The following is a 14,774-nucleotide window of genomic DNA, read 5'->3' as shown; positions in this document are numbered from 1 at the left end:
ACGTGGTCTTTCTATGTTCAATACAGTATAGTGGACCTGGTCTTATAAGAGACATGGTCTTTTCATGTCTTCTGTAGTGGACGTGGTCTTCTTATAAGATAAATGGTATTTCATTGTCCAATCTAGTGGACGTGGTCTGCCTATGTTCAATATAGTGTAGTGGACCTGGTCTTATAAGAGACATGGTCTTTTCATGTCTTCTGTAGTGGACGTGGTCTTCTTATAAGATAAATGGTATTTCATTGTCCACTCTAGTGGACGTGGTCTTTCTATGTTCAATATAGTATAGTGGACCTGGTCTTATAAGAGACATGGTCTTTTCATGTCTTCTGTAGTGGACTTGGTCTTCCTATAAGGTAAATGGTATTTCAATGTCCACTCTCGTGGACGTGGTCTCTCTATGTTCAATATGGTATAGTGGACCTGGTCTTATAAGAGACATGGTCTTTTCATGTCTTCTGTAGTGGACGTGGTCTGTTTATGTTCTATACAGTATAGTGGACCTGGTCTTATAAGAGACATGGTCTTTTCATGTCTTCTGTAGTGGACGTGGTCTTCTTATAAGGTAAATGGTATTTCAATGTCCACTCTGGTGGACGTGGTCTTTCTATGTCCAATACAGTATAGTGGACCTGGTCTTATAAGAGACATGGTCTTTTCATGTCTTCTGTAGTGGACTTGGTCTTCCTATAGGATAAATGGTATTTCATTGTCCACTCTAGTGGACGTGTTCTTTTTATGTTCAATACAGTATAGTGGACCTGGTCTTATAAGAGACATGGTCTTTTCATGTCTTCTGTAGTGGACGTGGTCTTCCTATTAGATAAATGGTATTTCATTGTCCACTCTCGTGGACGTGGTCTCTCTATGTTCAATACAGTATAGTGGACCTGGTCTTATAAGAGACATGGTCTTTTCATGTCTTCTGTAGTGGACGTGGTCTTCTTATAAGGTAAATGGTATTTCAATGTCCACTCTGGTGGACGTGGTCTTTCTATGTCCAATACAGTATAGTGGACCTGGTCTTATAAGAGACATGGTCTTTTCATGTCTTCTGTAGTGGACTTGGTCTTCCTATAGGATAAATGGTATTTCATTGTCCACTCTAGTGGACGTGTTCTTTTTATGTTCAATACAGTATAGTGGACCTGGTCTTATAAGAGACATGGTCTTTTCATGTCTTCTGTAGTGGACGTGGTCTTCCTATTAGATAAATGGTATTTCATTGTCCACTCTCGTGGACGTGGTCTCTCTATGTTCAATACAGTATAGTGGACCTGGTCTTATAAGAGACATGGTCTTTTCATGTCTTCTGTAGTGGACGTGGTCTGTTTATGTTCAATATAGTATAGTGGACCTGGTCTTATAAGAGACATGGTCTTTTCATGTCTTCTGTAGTGGACGTGGTCTGTTTATGTTCAATACAGTATAGTGGACCTGGTCTTATAAAAGACATGGTCTTTTCATGTCTTCTGTAGTGGATGTGGTCTTCTTATAATAGAGATGGTCTTTCTGTCCTTTGTAGTAGACCTGGTCTTCGTGTAGTGGATGTGACTTTCCATATCCGCTATAGTCGGCGGGGTCTTTCTATGATAGACATGGTCTTTTTTTGTCCAATATAGTGGACGTGGTCTTTGTATAGTGAATGTGGTTTTTCTTTTGTCTGCTGTAGTGGATGTGGTGTTCTTCTGTTTTTAAGTGGGTGTTGTTTTTTCACTGTCGTGGACATTCCAGTGTTAAAGTGGTCTCGTCTGGCGCAGGTGGTCTTACGGTGTCCTGCTTTGGGAGATTTTCACACTGGGAGGTTCTCCTTATCCCGGCGTTCCTGTTGAGACCCTCTTCAAGCTCCTGAAGGAAGGTCACCGCATGGAAAAGCCTTTGGCGTGCACGCATGAGATGTGAGTTCATACACACACACACACACACACGCAGATCTAAAAGCAGAAAACACCACACTAAATCGTTTGTGTAGATTGATAGTCTTCCAGGTCTTGGTGATGCTCAAATGAGTAACTGAAGACTGAAATGTTTCTTGAATTCTGTCTGTCTACCTTAAGCCGGATAACTCCTTAAACGAATAATTAGCCTAAGCCCTGTGTCAGCCACACTAAACCGTTCAAGGTCCCCCTCCTTGGATAATTTTTTACAAGGGTAAGTGCGCCGTGTATTTCTTGAATCTCCGGCTCTTACCTTTGTATGGACTCATCGATCGTTTACAAACTGAGTTCCGAAAGGAAGTGACGACAAATTTTCTCCTGAAAATCTCCCGAAATTCAAGCGGACCTGAGTGACGCGTCGACAGCCTGTTTTCACGTCCGCTTTCCCACAATATAAACAGCGTGCCTGCCCATTCACGTTGTAACTGTAGAATGATGGAGGGCGAGTTCTTGGTTTCTTATGTGGGTTTATTGTTAGGCAGTTTCATTAACGTCCTCCCAGCGCGGCAACAACACACAACAACAGCAGTCACGTTTTCGTCTACCGTAAAGCAGTTCGTCTGCCGCAAACAGCAATGTTGTGACACTCTTAAACAGGACAATACTGCCATCTACTGTACATGCATATGTGACAATAACATCTAGGGCTTTTAGAGAGTGCAGTGCACAACTGCGCACACGACAAGGAGACGAAGCAGAATGCATCATCAGAGAGGGTGTTCAGCATGGTTAGAAAAATAGTGACAGAGAAATAGAACAAGGATGGACAATTCAACCCTTAACTCAACAATGAGTAGATGAGTGTTATGTGTGTGTATATGTGTAAATAAATGAACACTGAAATTCAAGTATTTCTCTTATATATATATATATATATATATATATATATATATATATATATATATATATATATATATATATATATATATATATATAGCTAGAATTCACTGAAAGTCAAGTATATCTTACATATATACTGTATATATATATATATATATATATATATATATATATATATATATATATATAGATGAAATAGTCTTGTGATTTTTTCCCCACACATACATATATATATATATATATATATATATATATATATATATATATATATATATATATATATATATGAAATACTTGACTTGGTGAATTCTAGCTGTAAATATACTCCTGCCCTCTTAACCACGCCCCCACCCCGAAATCGGAGGTTTCAAGGTTGGCAAGTATGATCACACATGAATACCTTAAGAGAAGGAAACGGGCGATTGCAGCTATTTGGGATACAACACATCTCAGACGGCAACATGGCAATGTTGAGCGACGGTTTTGGATAAGGCCTGAAAAAACAGCAGCCTGGTGGGATATGTTTGTCAACGCGTGTGTTGTGCTGGCGGAACGGCAAGAGGACTTTCCAATGTCCAGGTCAGCTGTGATTCTACTTAGCGGAAAACTTCATTTGTCGAAGGGGAGACAACGAGAATGCGGGCTCCCGTGGACGAGGGAGTACTACAGAAAACAGCGAATGCATTTGGACTGGCAAAGTTATTGTCCGCGATGTATGTCGAGCGATTACTCAACGTCTAGCTTTGTACGCCATATCTATTGTGAAGCCATGAAGTGGTTGCAGCCGTCAAGTACGACCGACAATTTCAGCCTACAAGCACAGTGTCCTGACCAGATATCTAGATCCCTAGATTGATTGTTGTAAAATGTTCTTTATCACATTGTTTACTTCCACACGTCCATTCGAGGTATGATTCATGTATGATGGCTCCGATGTGATTCACTACAACAGTCTAACAGCTGCTGATGATGAGGCAAGCAAGGTTTACTGTTAAGAGAAATGTGGCAATAGATTACATTGAAACACAGGGTAAAAATACACTTACAGGTCAGAGGTGACTATGCATACAGTATATATATAGTATATATATATATATATATATATATATATATATATACAAACCCCGCTTCCATATGAGTTGGGAAATTGTGTTAGATGTAAATATAAACGGAATACAATGATTTGCAAATCCTTTTCAACCCATATTCAGTTGAATGCACTACAAAGACAACATATTTGATGATCAAACTCATAAACTTTTTTTTTTTTTGCAAATAATAATTAACTTAGAATTTCATGGCTGCAACACGTGCCAAAGTAGTTGGGAAAGGGCATGTTCACCACTGTGTTACATCACCTTTTCTTTTAACAACACTCGATAAACGATTGGGAACTGAGGAAACTAATTGTTGAAGCTTTGAAAGTGGAATTCTTTCCCATTCTTGTTTTATGTAGAGCTTCAGTCGTTCAATAGGGTCTCTGTGGTCGTATTTTACGCTTCATAATGCGCCACACATTTTCGATGGGAGACAGGTCTGGACTGCAGGCGGACCAAGAAAGTACCCGCACTCTTTTTTTATGAAGCCACGCTGTTGTAACACGTGCTGAATGTGGCTTGGCATTGTCTTGCTGCTTAGATGGCAATTTGAAATGTGGACTCGTCAGACCACAGAACACTTTTCCACTTTGCATGAGTCCATCTTAGATGATATCGGGCCCAGAGAAGCCGGCTTGTTGATAAATGGCTTTCGCTTTGCATAGTAGAGCTTTAACTTGCACTTACAGATGTAGCGACCAACTGTATTTAGTGACAGTGGTTTTCTGAAGTGTTCCTGAGCCCATGTGGTGATATCCTTTAGAGATTGATGTCGATTTTTGATGCAGTGCCGTCTGAGGGATCGAAGGTCACGGTCATTCAATGTTGGTTTCCAGGCCATGCCGCTTACGTGGAGTGATATCTCCAGATTCTCTGAACCCTTTGATGATATTATGGACCGTAGATGGTGAAATCCCTAAATTTCTTGCAATTGCACTTTGAGAAATGTTGTTCTTAAACTGTTTGACTATTTGCTCACGCAGTTGTGAACAAAGGGGTGTACCTCGCCCCATCCTTTCTTGTGAAAGACTGAGCATTTTTTGGGAAGCTGTTTTTATACCCAATCATGGCACCCACCTGTTCCCAATTAGCCTGCACACCTGTGGGATGTTCCAAATAAGTGTTTGATGAGCATTCCTCAACTTTATCAGTATTTATTGCCACCTTTCCCAACTTCTGTGTCACGTGTTGCTGGCATCAAATTAATGATTATTTGCAAAACATCAAATTAATGATTATTTGCAAAACAAACATATTGCTGGGTATTGTGGCCAAACAGCTCCATTTTTGTTTCATCTGACCACAGAACTTTCCTCCAGAAGGTCTTATCTTTGTCCATGTGATGTCAGATGACACAAAAATTGAGCTGTTTGCATCTTCCCACCAAACATTGTCTCATTCCACGTCTGGCATCTTTCCCCCAAACATTGTCTCATTCCACATTTGGCATCTCTCCCCAAAACATTGTCTCATTCCACGTCTGGCATCTTTCCCCCAAACATTGTCTCATTCCACGTCTGGCATCTTTCCCCCAAACATTGTCTCATTCCACATTTGGCATCTCTCCCCAAAACATTGTCTCATTCCACGTCTGGCATCTTTCCCCCAAACATTGTCTCATTCCACATTTGGCATCTCTCCCCAAAACTTTGTCTCATTCCACGTCTGGCATCTTTCCCCCAAACATTGTCTCATTCCACATTTGGCATCTCTCCCCAAAACATTGTCTCATTCCACGTCTGGCATCTTTCCCCCAAACATTGTCTCATTCCACGTCTGGCATCTTTCCCCCAAACATTGTCTCATTCCACATTTGGCATCTCTCCCCAAAACATTGTCTCATTCCACGTCTGGCATCTTTCCCCCAAACATTGTCTCATTCCACATTTGGCATCTCTCCCCAAAACTTTGTCTCATTCCACTTCTGGCATCTTTCCCCCAAACATTGTCTCATTCCACATTTGGCATCTCTCCCCAAAACATTGTCTCATTCCACGTCTGGCATCTTTCCCCCAAACATTGTCTCATTCCACATTTGGCATCTCTCCCCAAAACATTGTCTCATTCCACGTCTGGCATCTTTCCCCCAAACATTGTCTCATTCCACATTTGGCATCTCTCCCCAAAACATTGTCTCATTCCACGTCTGGCATCTTTCCCCCAAACATTGTCTCATTCCACATTTGGCATCTCTCCCCAAAACATTGTCTCATTCCAAGTCTGGCATCTTTCCCCCCACACATTGTCTCATTCCACATTTGGCATCTCTCCCCAAAACATTGTCTCATTCCACGTCTGGCATCTTTCTCCCAAACATTGTCTCATTCCACATTTGGCATCTCTCCCCAAAACATTGTCTCATTCCACGTCTGGCATCTTTCCCCCAAACATTGTCTCATTCCACATTTGGCATCTCTCCCCAAAACATTGTCTCATTCCACGTCTGGCATCTTTTCCCCCAAACATTGTCTCATTCCACTGGAAGAGTGCCTACTGACAAGTTATTTTGCCAGTAGATGCACCCAACTGACATTGATTACGGAACCTCCACACCTTTTTAGAAGTGTAGAAGTGAAAGGTGAAAGAAGAAGAGTGCAGTTGCCTTCTTTCCACCATTGAGCATTGTCACGTTCAAACACTGAGGACATCTATTAAACAAGACAAAAGGCAAGGAATCAAACAGAGACAGAATTCAATTTGGACTCAATATTGAGGAGAGACATGGCCACTGCACTCTCTGTACAGTGCTGCACCACGCTCTGACGAAGAAGGTTTTCGTCTCCTTTTTATTACAATATTCAATGTTCACGCACCAACACATGTCTCAGCAGGAATGGGGAGTATGTAAAACAGTCATTGTTTTTGGTCGCTTTGAAGACCAAGAAGTGGATTTCTCGGCCTTGGGCTCTTCCTGGATCCAGCTGGGGCAGGTGTTGGAGGACAATGGATAACCCCTCCCGTCTCCTGACCACAGTTGCTTCAAAAGGGCAGCGGGTCGTAAATAGCGTTGACTTCAAAGAGAGTTCGTTTAACACTTCAAAGAGAGTTCCTCTGGAAGTTGAGCAGATCCTGCCATCTGTCCGTGTTGAAATCACAGTGGAGTTTTACGAGCCTTCTTCCTCTACAGGCCTCGAAAGACAGCATTCATAATACAACGTTTCTTTTGTGATAACTTACAAACAATTATTCCAACAAGCATCACGACACTAAAACATGACACGTACATCTTTGGCAGCTACGTCCTGATGCGAGACTGCTGGCACGCCGTCCCGTCCTGTCGGCCAACTTTCCAGAGACTGGTGGAAGATCTGGACAGAACGCTAGCTCTGGTAGCTAATCAGGTAACCCCTAGGAGGCGCCATCACATTCATTCTTCTAGAAGACCAGCTAGCATCATTAATACCGCTAACCTTGCTAATGTTGTCACAAGGCTGGTCTTGCTAACACTGCTAATTAGGGATGTGCGATACCACAGATTTTCTTTCCGATACAATACGGAGTAAAATTCGTGCTTATTTATAATATATTGTTTATCATACAGTATTTATTATTGTTATCATTCATGTATTAGTAATGTATTTATTATTATTATTTATTTATTTTGAACTTTGAAGTATATTGAGGCATAGGGGTGAATAACGATACAGCCAAGCTAATACAACCAAAAAAAACCAGGACAAAATATTACAAAGTACAAAATGGTGTTTCAAACCATGACAAAAGGAAATAAGTAATTGTCAGGTTCAAACCCCGATGACATCTATTAAACAGACAAGAAGCAAGGATTTAAACAGAGACAGGATTCAATTTGGCTCATGAGGAGAAACGTCTGGGCTGTACTCTTGTACAGTCTTCCACCACGGTCTGACGAAATGGTTGCATGCCTCCTCTTTTATTTGGACTTTCCCTGATTACATAGCAACAGCTGTTTCTAAAGGGAGATGGGGTCATAAAAAGCTGTTGCACTCAGTCGCAAAACAGTTCAAAGATGCCTGGAGCTTGCGTCAGGTCCTGCTTCCTCTCCGCTTTGTAGATCTCGGGTCAAGACAAGATCTTCCTGTGGATCACAATATAGCAAAGAAACCGACACCTTCATGTCGCTTCCCATCGTACACAGTGGAGTTTTCCAAGCCTTTTGCTTGGTAAGATCAAAGACAGCTTTTGTCTCCTCGCCGGGAACTCATGGAAACAGAACGTTTTGTGATAACTTAGATACAATTATTCTGACAGTAACATAAAAAAAATTCTTTAACCACTAAAACATATTTATGGTGCCTTTTTTGTTGTTGCTAATTTTTGCATGTTCGATTGCTGAAAAACCAGGAGCTTCAGGGGTGGGTTTGACCCCCTTGTTCCCCCACCAGACCCCCGGCTTATTTTCAGTCTTTTTCAATAAGTTCAAATCACATGGCTGTAAAGACGAGTACAGTCTACAATAACACCAGAAGTAAATGCTAGATTTGTTGCCAGTCGTTTTTTTGATAAAGAAAGAGTGACTAAAAAGATTGGGTAAATCTCTAGAATGAAATAAATAAAAGTACAAAACAATATTATGAAAGAAAAAAATATATGTTAATACTACCTCTAAAGGCCTTAGTGGCCACATGCGTGGACAGCACCTTTTAGCTCTTATTTCCAACATTGTGTACACTACTGATTTGGGGTCTTATGGCCGCTTATGTGGACACTTATACTGCCATCTGGTGGTGTCAGAAGAGTAAAACATACAATGGAATTTGGAAAAAAAAAGTGTAAAAATAAGAATTAGTATGTCACTAAACATGAAGTACACATTTGTGTACTTATGGACTAAGTACATCATATCAAAAGATGATTCTTAGTTTTTATTCTAATTAGGGTCCAATAACCCCAAATAGCAAAGTAACATAAAAAAAGCGTTAAAATAAATGAATTAATAAGAAACTACTACTAGAAAAAAAGTAACATGCAGATGTTAACGTGAAAATACTGAACATGTTGTAAATAAAAGCATTCAACATTAACACGTTGCCTCATTTAATTGCTTTTTCACACTGTGTTCCTGGATAAAGGTCGATATTTTTTCAAACTGACTTAAATAGGGAAGGTTCTAAAACTATGAACAAAATGTTTTTTTGGTTTTTTTTTTACAACTGTGGCCATACTTAATAGGCCACTTATACCAAGCTGGACTTGGGTGGGATTGGATGTAGCTTTTATTGTGAAATTAGCATCCGCAGCTAAACATACAAACTAACATAATAAACTATAATAAAACAAACACTTTAATATTTCCACTCCCGCTGGGATATCAACCGACAGGATGCTCACATAATTCCGTTTAGATGAAGATTCAATCGTAAATCCTCACGAGGGTTAAAATAAAGTTGCTGCAACTAGTGTCTTTTTGTTCATAGACATATTCTAAAGATATGCATCTGGCCCGCCGGACATTCCCAAATATTTTTTTTCGATCTTTAAGCTGTAAAGTGTAGCTGCCATTATGGTGTGCAGTGATGTTTTCTAATGACCGTAAGTCTTCAACTATACTAAGTATTTCAATGCTTAGAATCTGCACTTTTGCATGATATCTTAGTGACTAGTGTTGTCCTGATACCAATATTATTTCGATACTTTTCAGTACTTTTCGATATTTTTTTAAATAAAGAGGACCAGAAAAATTGCATTATTGGCTTTATTTTAACAAAAAATCTTAGGGTGTGATGGACCGGTACTTTTCAGCGGCGGTATGGTACCGAATATGATTCATTAGTATCGCGGTATTATACTAATACCCGTATACCGTACAACCCTACTAGTTACTATGGTAATCTACGTCACAGCAGGTCAGACGAGGCACCAAGCAGTGTGGGTGGGGAGCGTTTCCACAGAGTTTTTCCAGAGCCTGAAATGCGGGTGTCAGGGACAGACGCGGAAGGAGATTTTTACAAGAAAGTTCTAAAGCTTAGTGATACATCAAATATATCAGATTGTAGATGTTTTTTGTTTTTTTACCCTTCACGTTCATATTTCGTCGTGTTTGTTGAATTTTTGTTGCATTTGGTTTGATTGTAAAATATATCGATTGAGAGGGGGTGTGACGTTCATATGTTCTCAATATTCAGAGTTTTATTGTTCATAGAAAAAAAAATCCTTTCCGTTTTTAAGGCGGTCTGTCATAACATTTTTAGCATTCAATCAGACTTTATTGTGAGGTTTTGTATTAGTTTTCCTAAAAATAGATATACCAGCCCCCAGACACATTTTTTTCTCTAAATTTGGCCCCCTAGTCAAAATAATTGCCCAAGCCTGTTTTAGACGCTATTTTCACATACTTTGCGTACTGTAAATACTATCGGATATATTTTAATGCAGTGGTTCTCAAATGGGGGTACGCGTACCCCTGGGGGTACTTGAAGGTATGCCAAGGGGTACGTGAGATTTTTTTTAAATATTCTAAAAATAGCAACAATTCAAAAAATCAAATCAAGTAGGCTATTCCATTCATTACAATGCAACAATGCAATATTCAGCGAGATTTTTTGTGGACATGTTCCATAAATATTGATGTTAAAGATTTCTTTTTTTTGTGAAGAAATGTTTAGAATTAAGTTGATGAATCCAGATAGATCTCTATTACAATCCCCAAAGAGGGCACTTTAAGTTGATGATTACTTCTATGTGTAGAAATCTTTATTTATAATTGAATCGCTTGTTTATTTTTCAACAAGTTTTTAATTATTTGTATATCTTTTTTTCCCAAATAGTTCGTAAATAAAAGCATTCAACATTAACACGTTGCCTCATTTAATTGCTTTTTCACACTGTGTTCCTGTTAATGGTTCACATGATCCCAGATAAATCAAAAGTATCGATATTTTGATTGGGGAATCAAAACTAGAGCAGAAAGATCTGGTATCGGCGATATCAATCTTTCAGTATCGATCTGCACATTGCTACTGCTAATATTGCTAGCATTGCTTATGTTGGGCTAATATTGCTAGCTCCTAGCACTGCTAATGTTGCTAATGCTACTAACACTGCTAGCATTACTGATGCTAAGCTAACTGTGCTATCACCAGCATGTCTCAAGGTTTGTTTACGTTAGCATCACGCGTGATCAAATAGCTAACGTTCAACTCCTCCTTCAGGACTATCTGGACTTGTCCCTCAGCCACAACCCTCTGCTTGGCTCCTCCCACTGGACCCAGGCCACGTAGACGCCATCTGTGTTGTCTATAATGGCAATGTTGTAAATAAGTGTCAATACGAGGGAGAGACGTGTCAATCAAAGGCTTTCTGTCTTGTTGGTGAGAGTTTGATTGACAGGGAACAGAAAACACGCTTGATGCTTCAAACTTTTAATTTATGCAAATGAGGTCACATAAAGGCTCTAAAAAGACGCTCCGTGTCCGGCACGAAGGCGTCCTCGAGAAAATAAATATCTGGATTCCTTCTTCTACTGGTGGCCGCTTGGCCCCGCCTCCTGGCCCTGCAGCGAGCGCTTCTTGGCAAAGAGGTGGGTGGGGTCGCGACCGTGAAAGCCGGGCTGGACGTTGAAGACGGGGACGTTCCTCCAGCTGGCCGGGTTGCTGAAGGCGGCGGCGGCCTGGCCGGCGTCGCACTCTTTGTTCTGGACCAGCTGGAGGAAGGTCTCCATGTCGGGCCCCAAACGGGCCAGCAGGCCACCTCGCACCGCCCCCACCGTCTGCTCGTCGCACGCCTGCAGCGTCTGAAGCAGCGTGCTGTAGTACCTGGACACAGCAGGGGTCGCGGGTCAATAAGAGTAGTCTTCATTGACTTGGGGGCGTGTCCTTACCTGTTTGGGAAGTGGGCGGGCACCTGCACCACCTCCCCGAAGGCGTCCGGGTTGGTGCGAGCGACCGTGCAGATGTCCAGGCTGCTGAAGCACTCCTCCTCCACCTGAGGCACGCAAACACAAGTCAGTCAGGGGGGGGGCGGGGTTTGAGGGCGGAGCCTAAACGTGTCCCTTCCGCTGACCTCAGCGATCATCCTCTGGAAGATGTTGCATCGGCGGATGGTTTGGAAAACCTTGTTGCCGATTCCCTGAGCGATGCACTGCAGACTCTTCTTGACGAAAGTTTTACCCTGCAAACATACACAGTTTGACATCTAATCCCTCTTTTTTTTATCTCGATGAAAAAATAAACAAATATTTTTCCGACCTACAATGTGTGGTAAAATCGTGATCCGTCTCTTCGCCATACCTGCCAACAACTACGCTTTTCCCGTAATGAGTACGGTTTTTGATAATCCAGTGGTAACAACTACCGTTTTCCTTTAAAAATGATTAACTTAAAAATGGAAGCTATTAGAGATGCGCGGTTTGCGGGCACAACCGCGGAGTCCGCGGATTATCCGCGGATCGGGCGGATGAAATAAAAAAAAAAAAGATTTTATCCGCGGGTCGGGTCGGGCGGTTGAAATAAAAAAAAATTAGATTTTAAATAGATTCAGGCGGGTGGCAGTTAAACCAATTGGGAAATATATATACATAGTTAAATGTTGTTACCCACATACGAAAAACGAGCAGGCACCTGCAGCATATGCCACAACAGAAGAAGAAAAAAAAAAGAGATGGACACTTTTACGGAGCGGAGAAGGGACGCCTCGCCGGGGTCCAGGACCGAGGCCCCTTCCCCCGAGAGGGCCCCACCGGGAGCCGTAGCTGAGGTGATCCGCGAGAAGGGCCCGACGCACATCCAGGGTCACCACCGTGCCCACCGCACCAAACCTCAAAACTCAAAATTGCGCTCTAGCGCCCCCTACAAAAAAAAAAAAAACTGGACTGCCTGTAACTCCCACTAGGAAGGTCGGAGAGACATGAAACAAAAACCTTTATGTAGGTGTGACTTAGACCTAGATTTCATAATAGTATATTCTAGGGCAAAAATCAACAGGAGGTTGGCAATTCGACCTTCAAGACAAAAAAGTACTAAAAACAGTCACTTTTGCCTTTTTGAGCTGTATTTTGACCCCCTTAACATGCTTCAAAACTCACCAAACTGAACGCACACATCAGGACTGGCAAAAATTGCGATCTAATAAAAAAACCTACTAGCGCAATTTTTGAATAAAACGCTGACAAAACTGCTCCTCGGAAGAAAAAAATGACAAAACTGCCTGTAACTCCCACTGGGAAGGTCGGAGAGACATGAAACAAAAACCTCTATGTAGGTCTGACTTAGACCTACATTTCATAGATTGACAACTCTCAGCAAAAATCAACAGGAAGTTTGCAATTTCCCCTTCAAAACAAAATTGTTTTTATAAAGCGGTCACTTCTCTTCAAACATTATCTCCTCTGAGCGCGTTTGTCGTTTCAGCTTCAAACTAACACAGGAGAGAGATTGAACCCTTCCAAATAAAAGTTATCGAAAGAATTCTTCTAACTGCTCCGGTTTTGATTTTATGAGCCTTCAAAGAACCGCTGCGCTGCTGCTGCTGCGCTGATGCTGCTGCGGTGCTGTTTTCTCAAGATGGCTGCTTAAAAGCAGGAAGCACCAACGTGCCCACACAATGCAGACAAGGTAGGTACACTAGACAAAAGTATTGGGACACTTCGGACTAAAAGTAGACAAAAGTATTGGGACACTTAGGCCGAAAACTGGACAAAAGTATTGGGACACTTAGGCCAAAAACTGGACAAAAGTATTGGGACACTTGGGACTACAACTTGACAAAAGTATTGGGACACTTAGGCCGAAAACTGGACAAAAGTATTGGGACACTTGGGACTACAACTTGACAAAAGTATTGGGACACTTAGGACTAAAAGTAGACAAAAGTATTGGGACACTTAGGCCGAAAACTGGACAAAAGTATTGGGACACTTAGGCCGAAAACTGGACAAAAGTATTGGGACACTTAGGCCGAAAACTGGACAAAAGTATTGGGACACTTGGGACTACAACTTGACAAAAGTATTGGGACACTTAGGACTAAAAGTAGACAAAAGTATTGGGACACTTAGGCCGAAAACTGGACAAAAGTATTGGGACACTTAGGCCGAAAACTGGACAAAAGTATTGGGACACTTGGGACTACAACTTGACAAAAGTATTGGGACACTTAGGACTAAAAGTAGACAAAAGTATTGGGACACTTAGGCCGAAAACAGGACAAAAGTATTGGGACACTTAGGCCGAAAACTGGACAAAAGTATTGGGACACTTGGGACTACAACTTGACAAAAGTATTGGGACACTTAGGACTAAAAGTAGACAAAAGTATTGGGACACTTAGGCCGAAAACTTGCCAAAAGTATTGGGACACTTGGGACTAAAACTGGACAAAAGTATTGGGACACTTAGGACTAGCACCTGCCAAATACGCGGGCCCGACCAACGCTGCTTGCAGCTTTAATTGAATTAGTTATTTTTCATCACAATTATAATCACACAAAAACTTTAAAAAAAATGTAAAAGACCCTATTAAGTTCAAATCACATGCCAGAAACAAGAAACGTGCGCAATCTATACGCTCAAAGACACGCCCACCTCCGTGTTGAACGTCGCCGCCGTGTGGAGGAAGAGCTCGCAGATCTCGTGCATCCCGTCCGTGTCGCACGTGGAGTTTTCCAGACAGGAGAAGAAGCCGCAGCCCACCGCCACGGCGCCATTCAGGCATCGCGCCACGTCGGCTGCGTCAGCGCCGCAAAAAACACCAAAACGCACGTTTTTTTTAGTTTAAAAGTACAAGTACACCCAAAACCTCCATGGACCTTCATGTCAGATTCAGTGAAAAATAGAAACGAGATGAAGTAATATTAAGTGTTCTCACCCGGGCTGTTGGAGGAGAAGCGGGCCCTGCGGGGGGCGGCCTCCTCGGGTAAGAGGTCGAAGCAAGAGGCCGAGGCGAGCACCAGGACCAGCAGCGGCGCGGCGTAGGAGGCTGACAT

General features: G+C 41.7%; 2 protein-coding genes across 3 annotated transcripts in view; one reads left to right on the top strand and one right to left on the bottom strand.

The window, feature by feature from the left end:
* fgfr1b (fibroblast growth factor receptor 1b) overlaps positions 1 to 12,315 on the top strand; it is a 40,903-nt gene extending 28,588 nt beyond the window's left edge. For both annotated transcript variants that reach the window (XM_061927327.2, XM_061927328.2), the window contains exons 15-17: positions 1,761 to 1,898; positions 7,110 to 7,215; positions 11,005 to 12,315. In XM_061927327.2, the coding sequence (XP_061783311.1) occupies positions 1,761 to 1,898; positions 7,110 to 7,215; positions 11,005 to 11,073 (313 nt within the window). In that variant the 3' untranslated portion in view covers positions 11,074 to 12,315. The remainder of the gene's footprint in view (positions 1 to 1,760; positions 1,899 to 7,109; positions 7,216 to 11,004) is intronic.
* Positions 11,313 to 14,774, bottom strand: stc1l (stanniocalcin 1, like). The gene is made up of 5 exons (XM_061926676.1): positions 14,657 to 14,774; positions 14,374 to 14,516; positions 11,855 to 11,962; positions 11,673 to 11,776; positions 11,313 to 11,607 (listed from the first exon to the last, which is right to left on the bottom strand). Exons 1-5 carry the CDS (start codon positions 14,772 to 14,774, stop codon positions 11,313 to 11,315), a joined length of 768 nt encoding a protein of 255 aa, XP_061782660.1.

The sequence above is a fragment of the Nerophis lumbriciformis genome, linkage group LG32 (genome assembly GCF_033978685.3).
Source record: "Nerophis lumbriciformis linkage group LG32, RoL_Nlum_v2.1, whole genome shotgun sequence".
Taxonomy (NCBI): Eukaryota; Metazoa; Chordata; class Actinopteri; order Syngnathiformes; family Syngnathidae; genus Nerophis; species Nerophis lumbriciformis.
Note: the sequence above shows the minus strand (reverse complement) of the source record. Positions and strands in the feature narration are given on the sequence as shown.

Excerpts from the sequence above, each read along its gene's own strand:
- stc1l (XM_061926676.1), bottom strand. The coding sequence starts at position 14,774 with ATGTCAGCCTCCTACGCCGCGCCGCTGCTGGTCCTGGTGCTCGCCTCG. Across the intron at positions 11,963-14,373 it reads CGGCGACGTTCAACACGGAG|GGTAAAACTTTCGTCAAGAA; the intron begins GTGGGCGTGTCT and ends GTATGTTTGCAG. Across the intron at positions 11,777-11,854 it reads TCCAGAGGATGATCGCTGAG|GTGGAGGAGGAGTGCTTCAG; the intron begins GTCAGCGGAAGG and ends TGCGTGCCTCAG.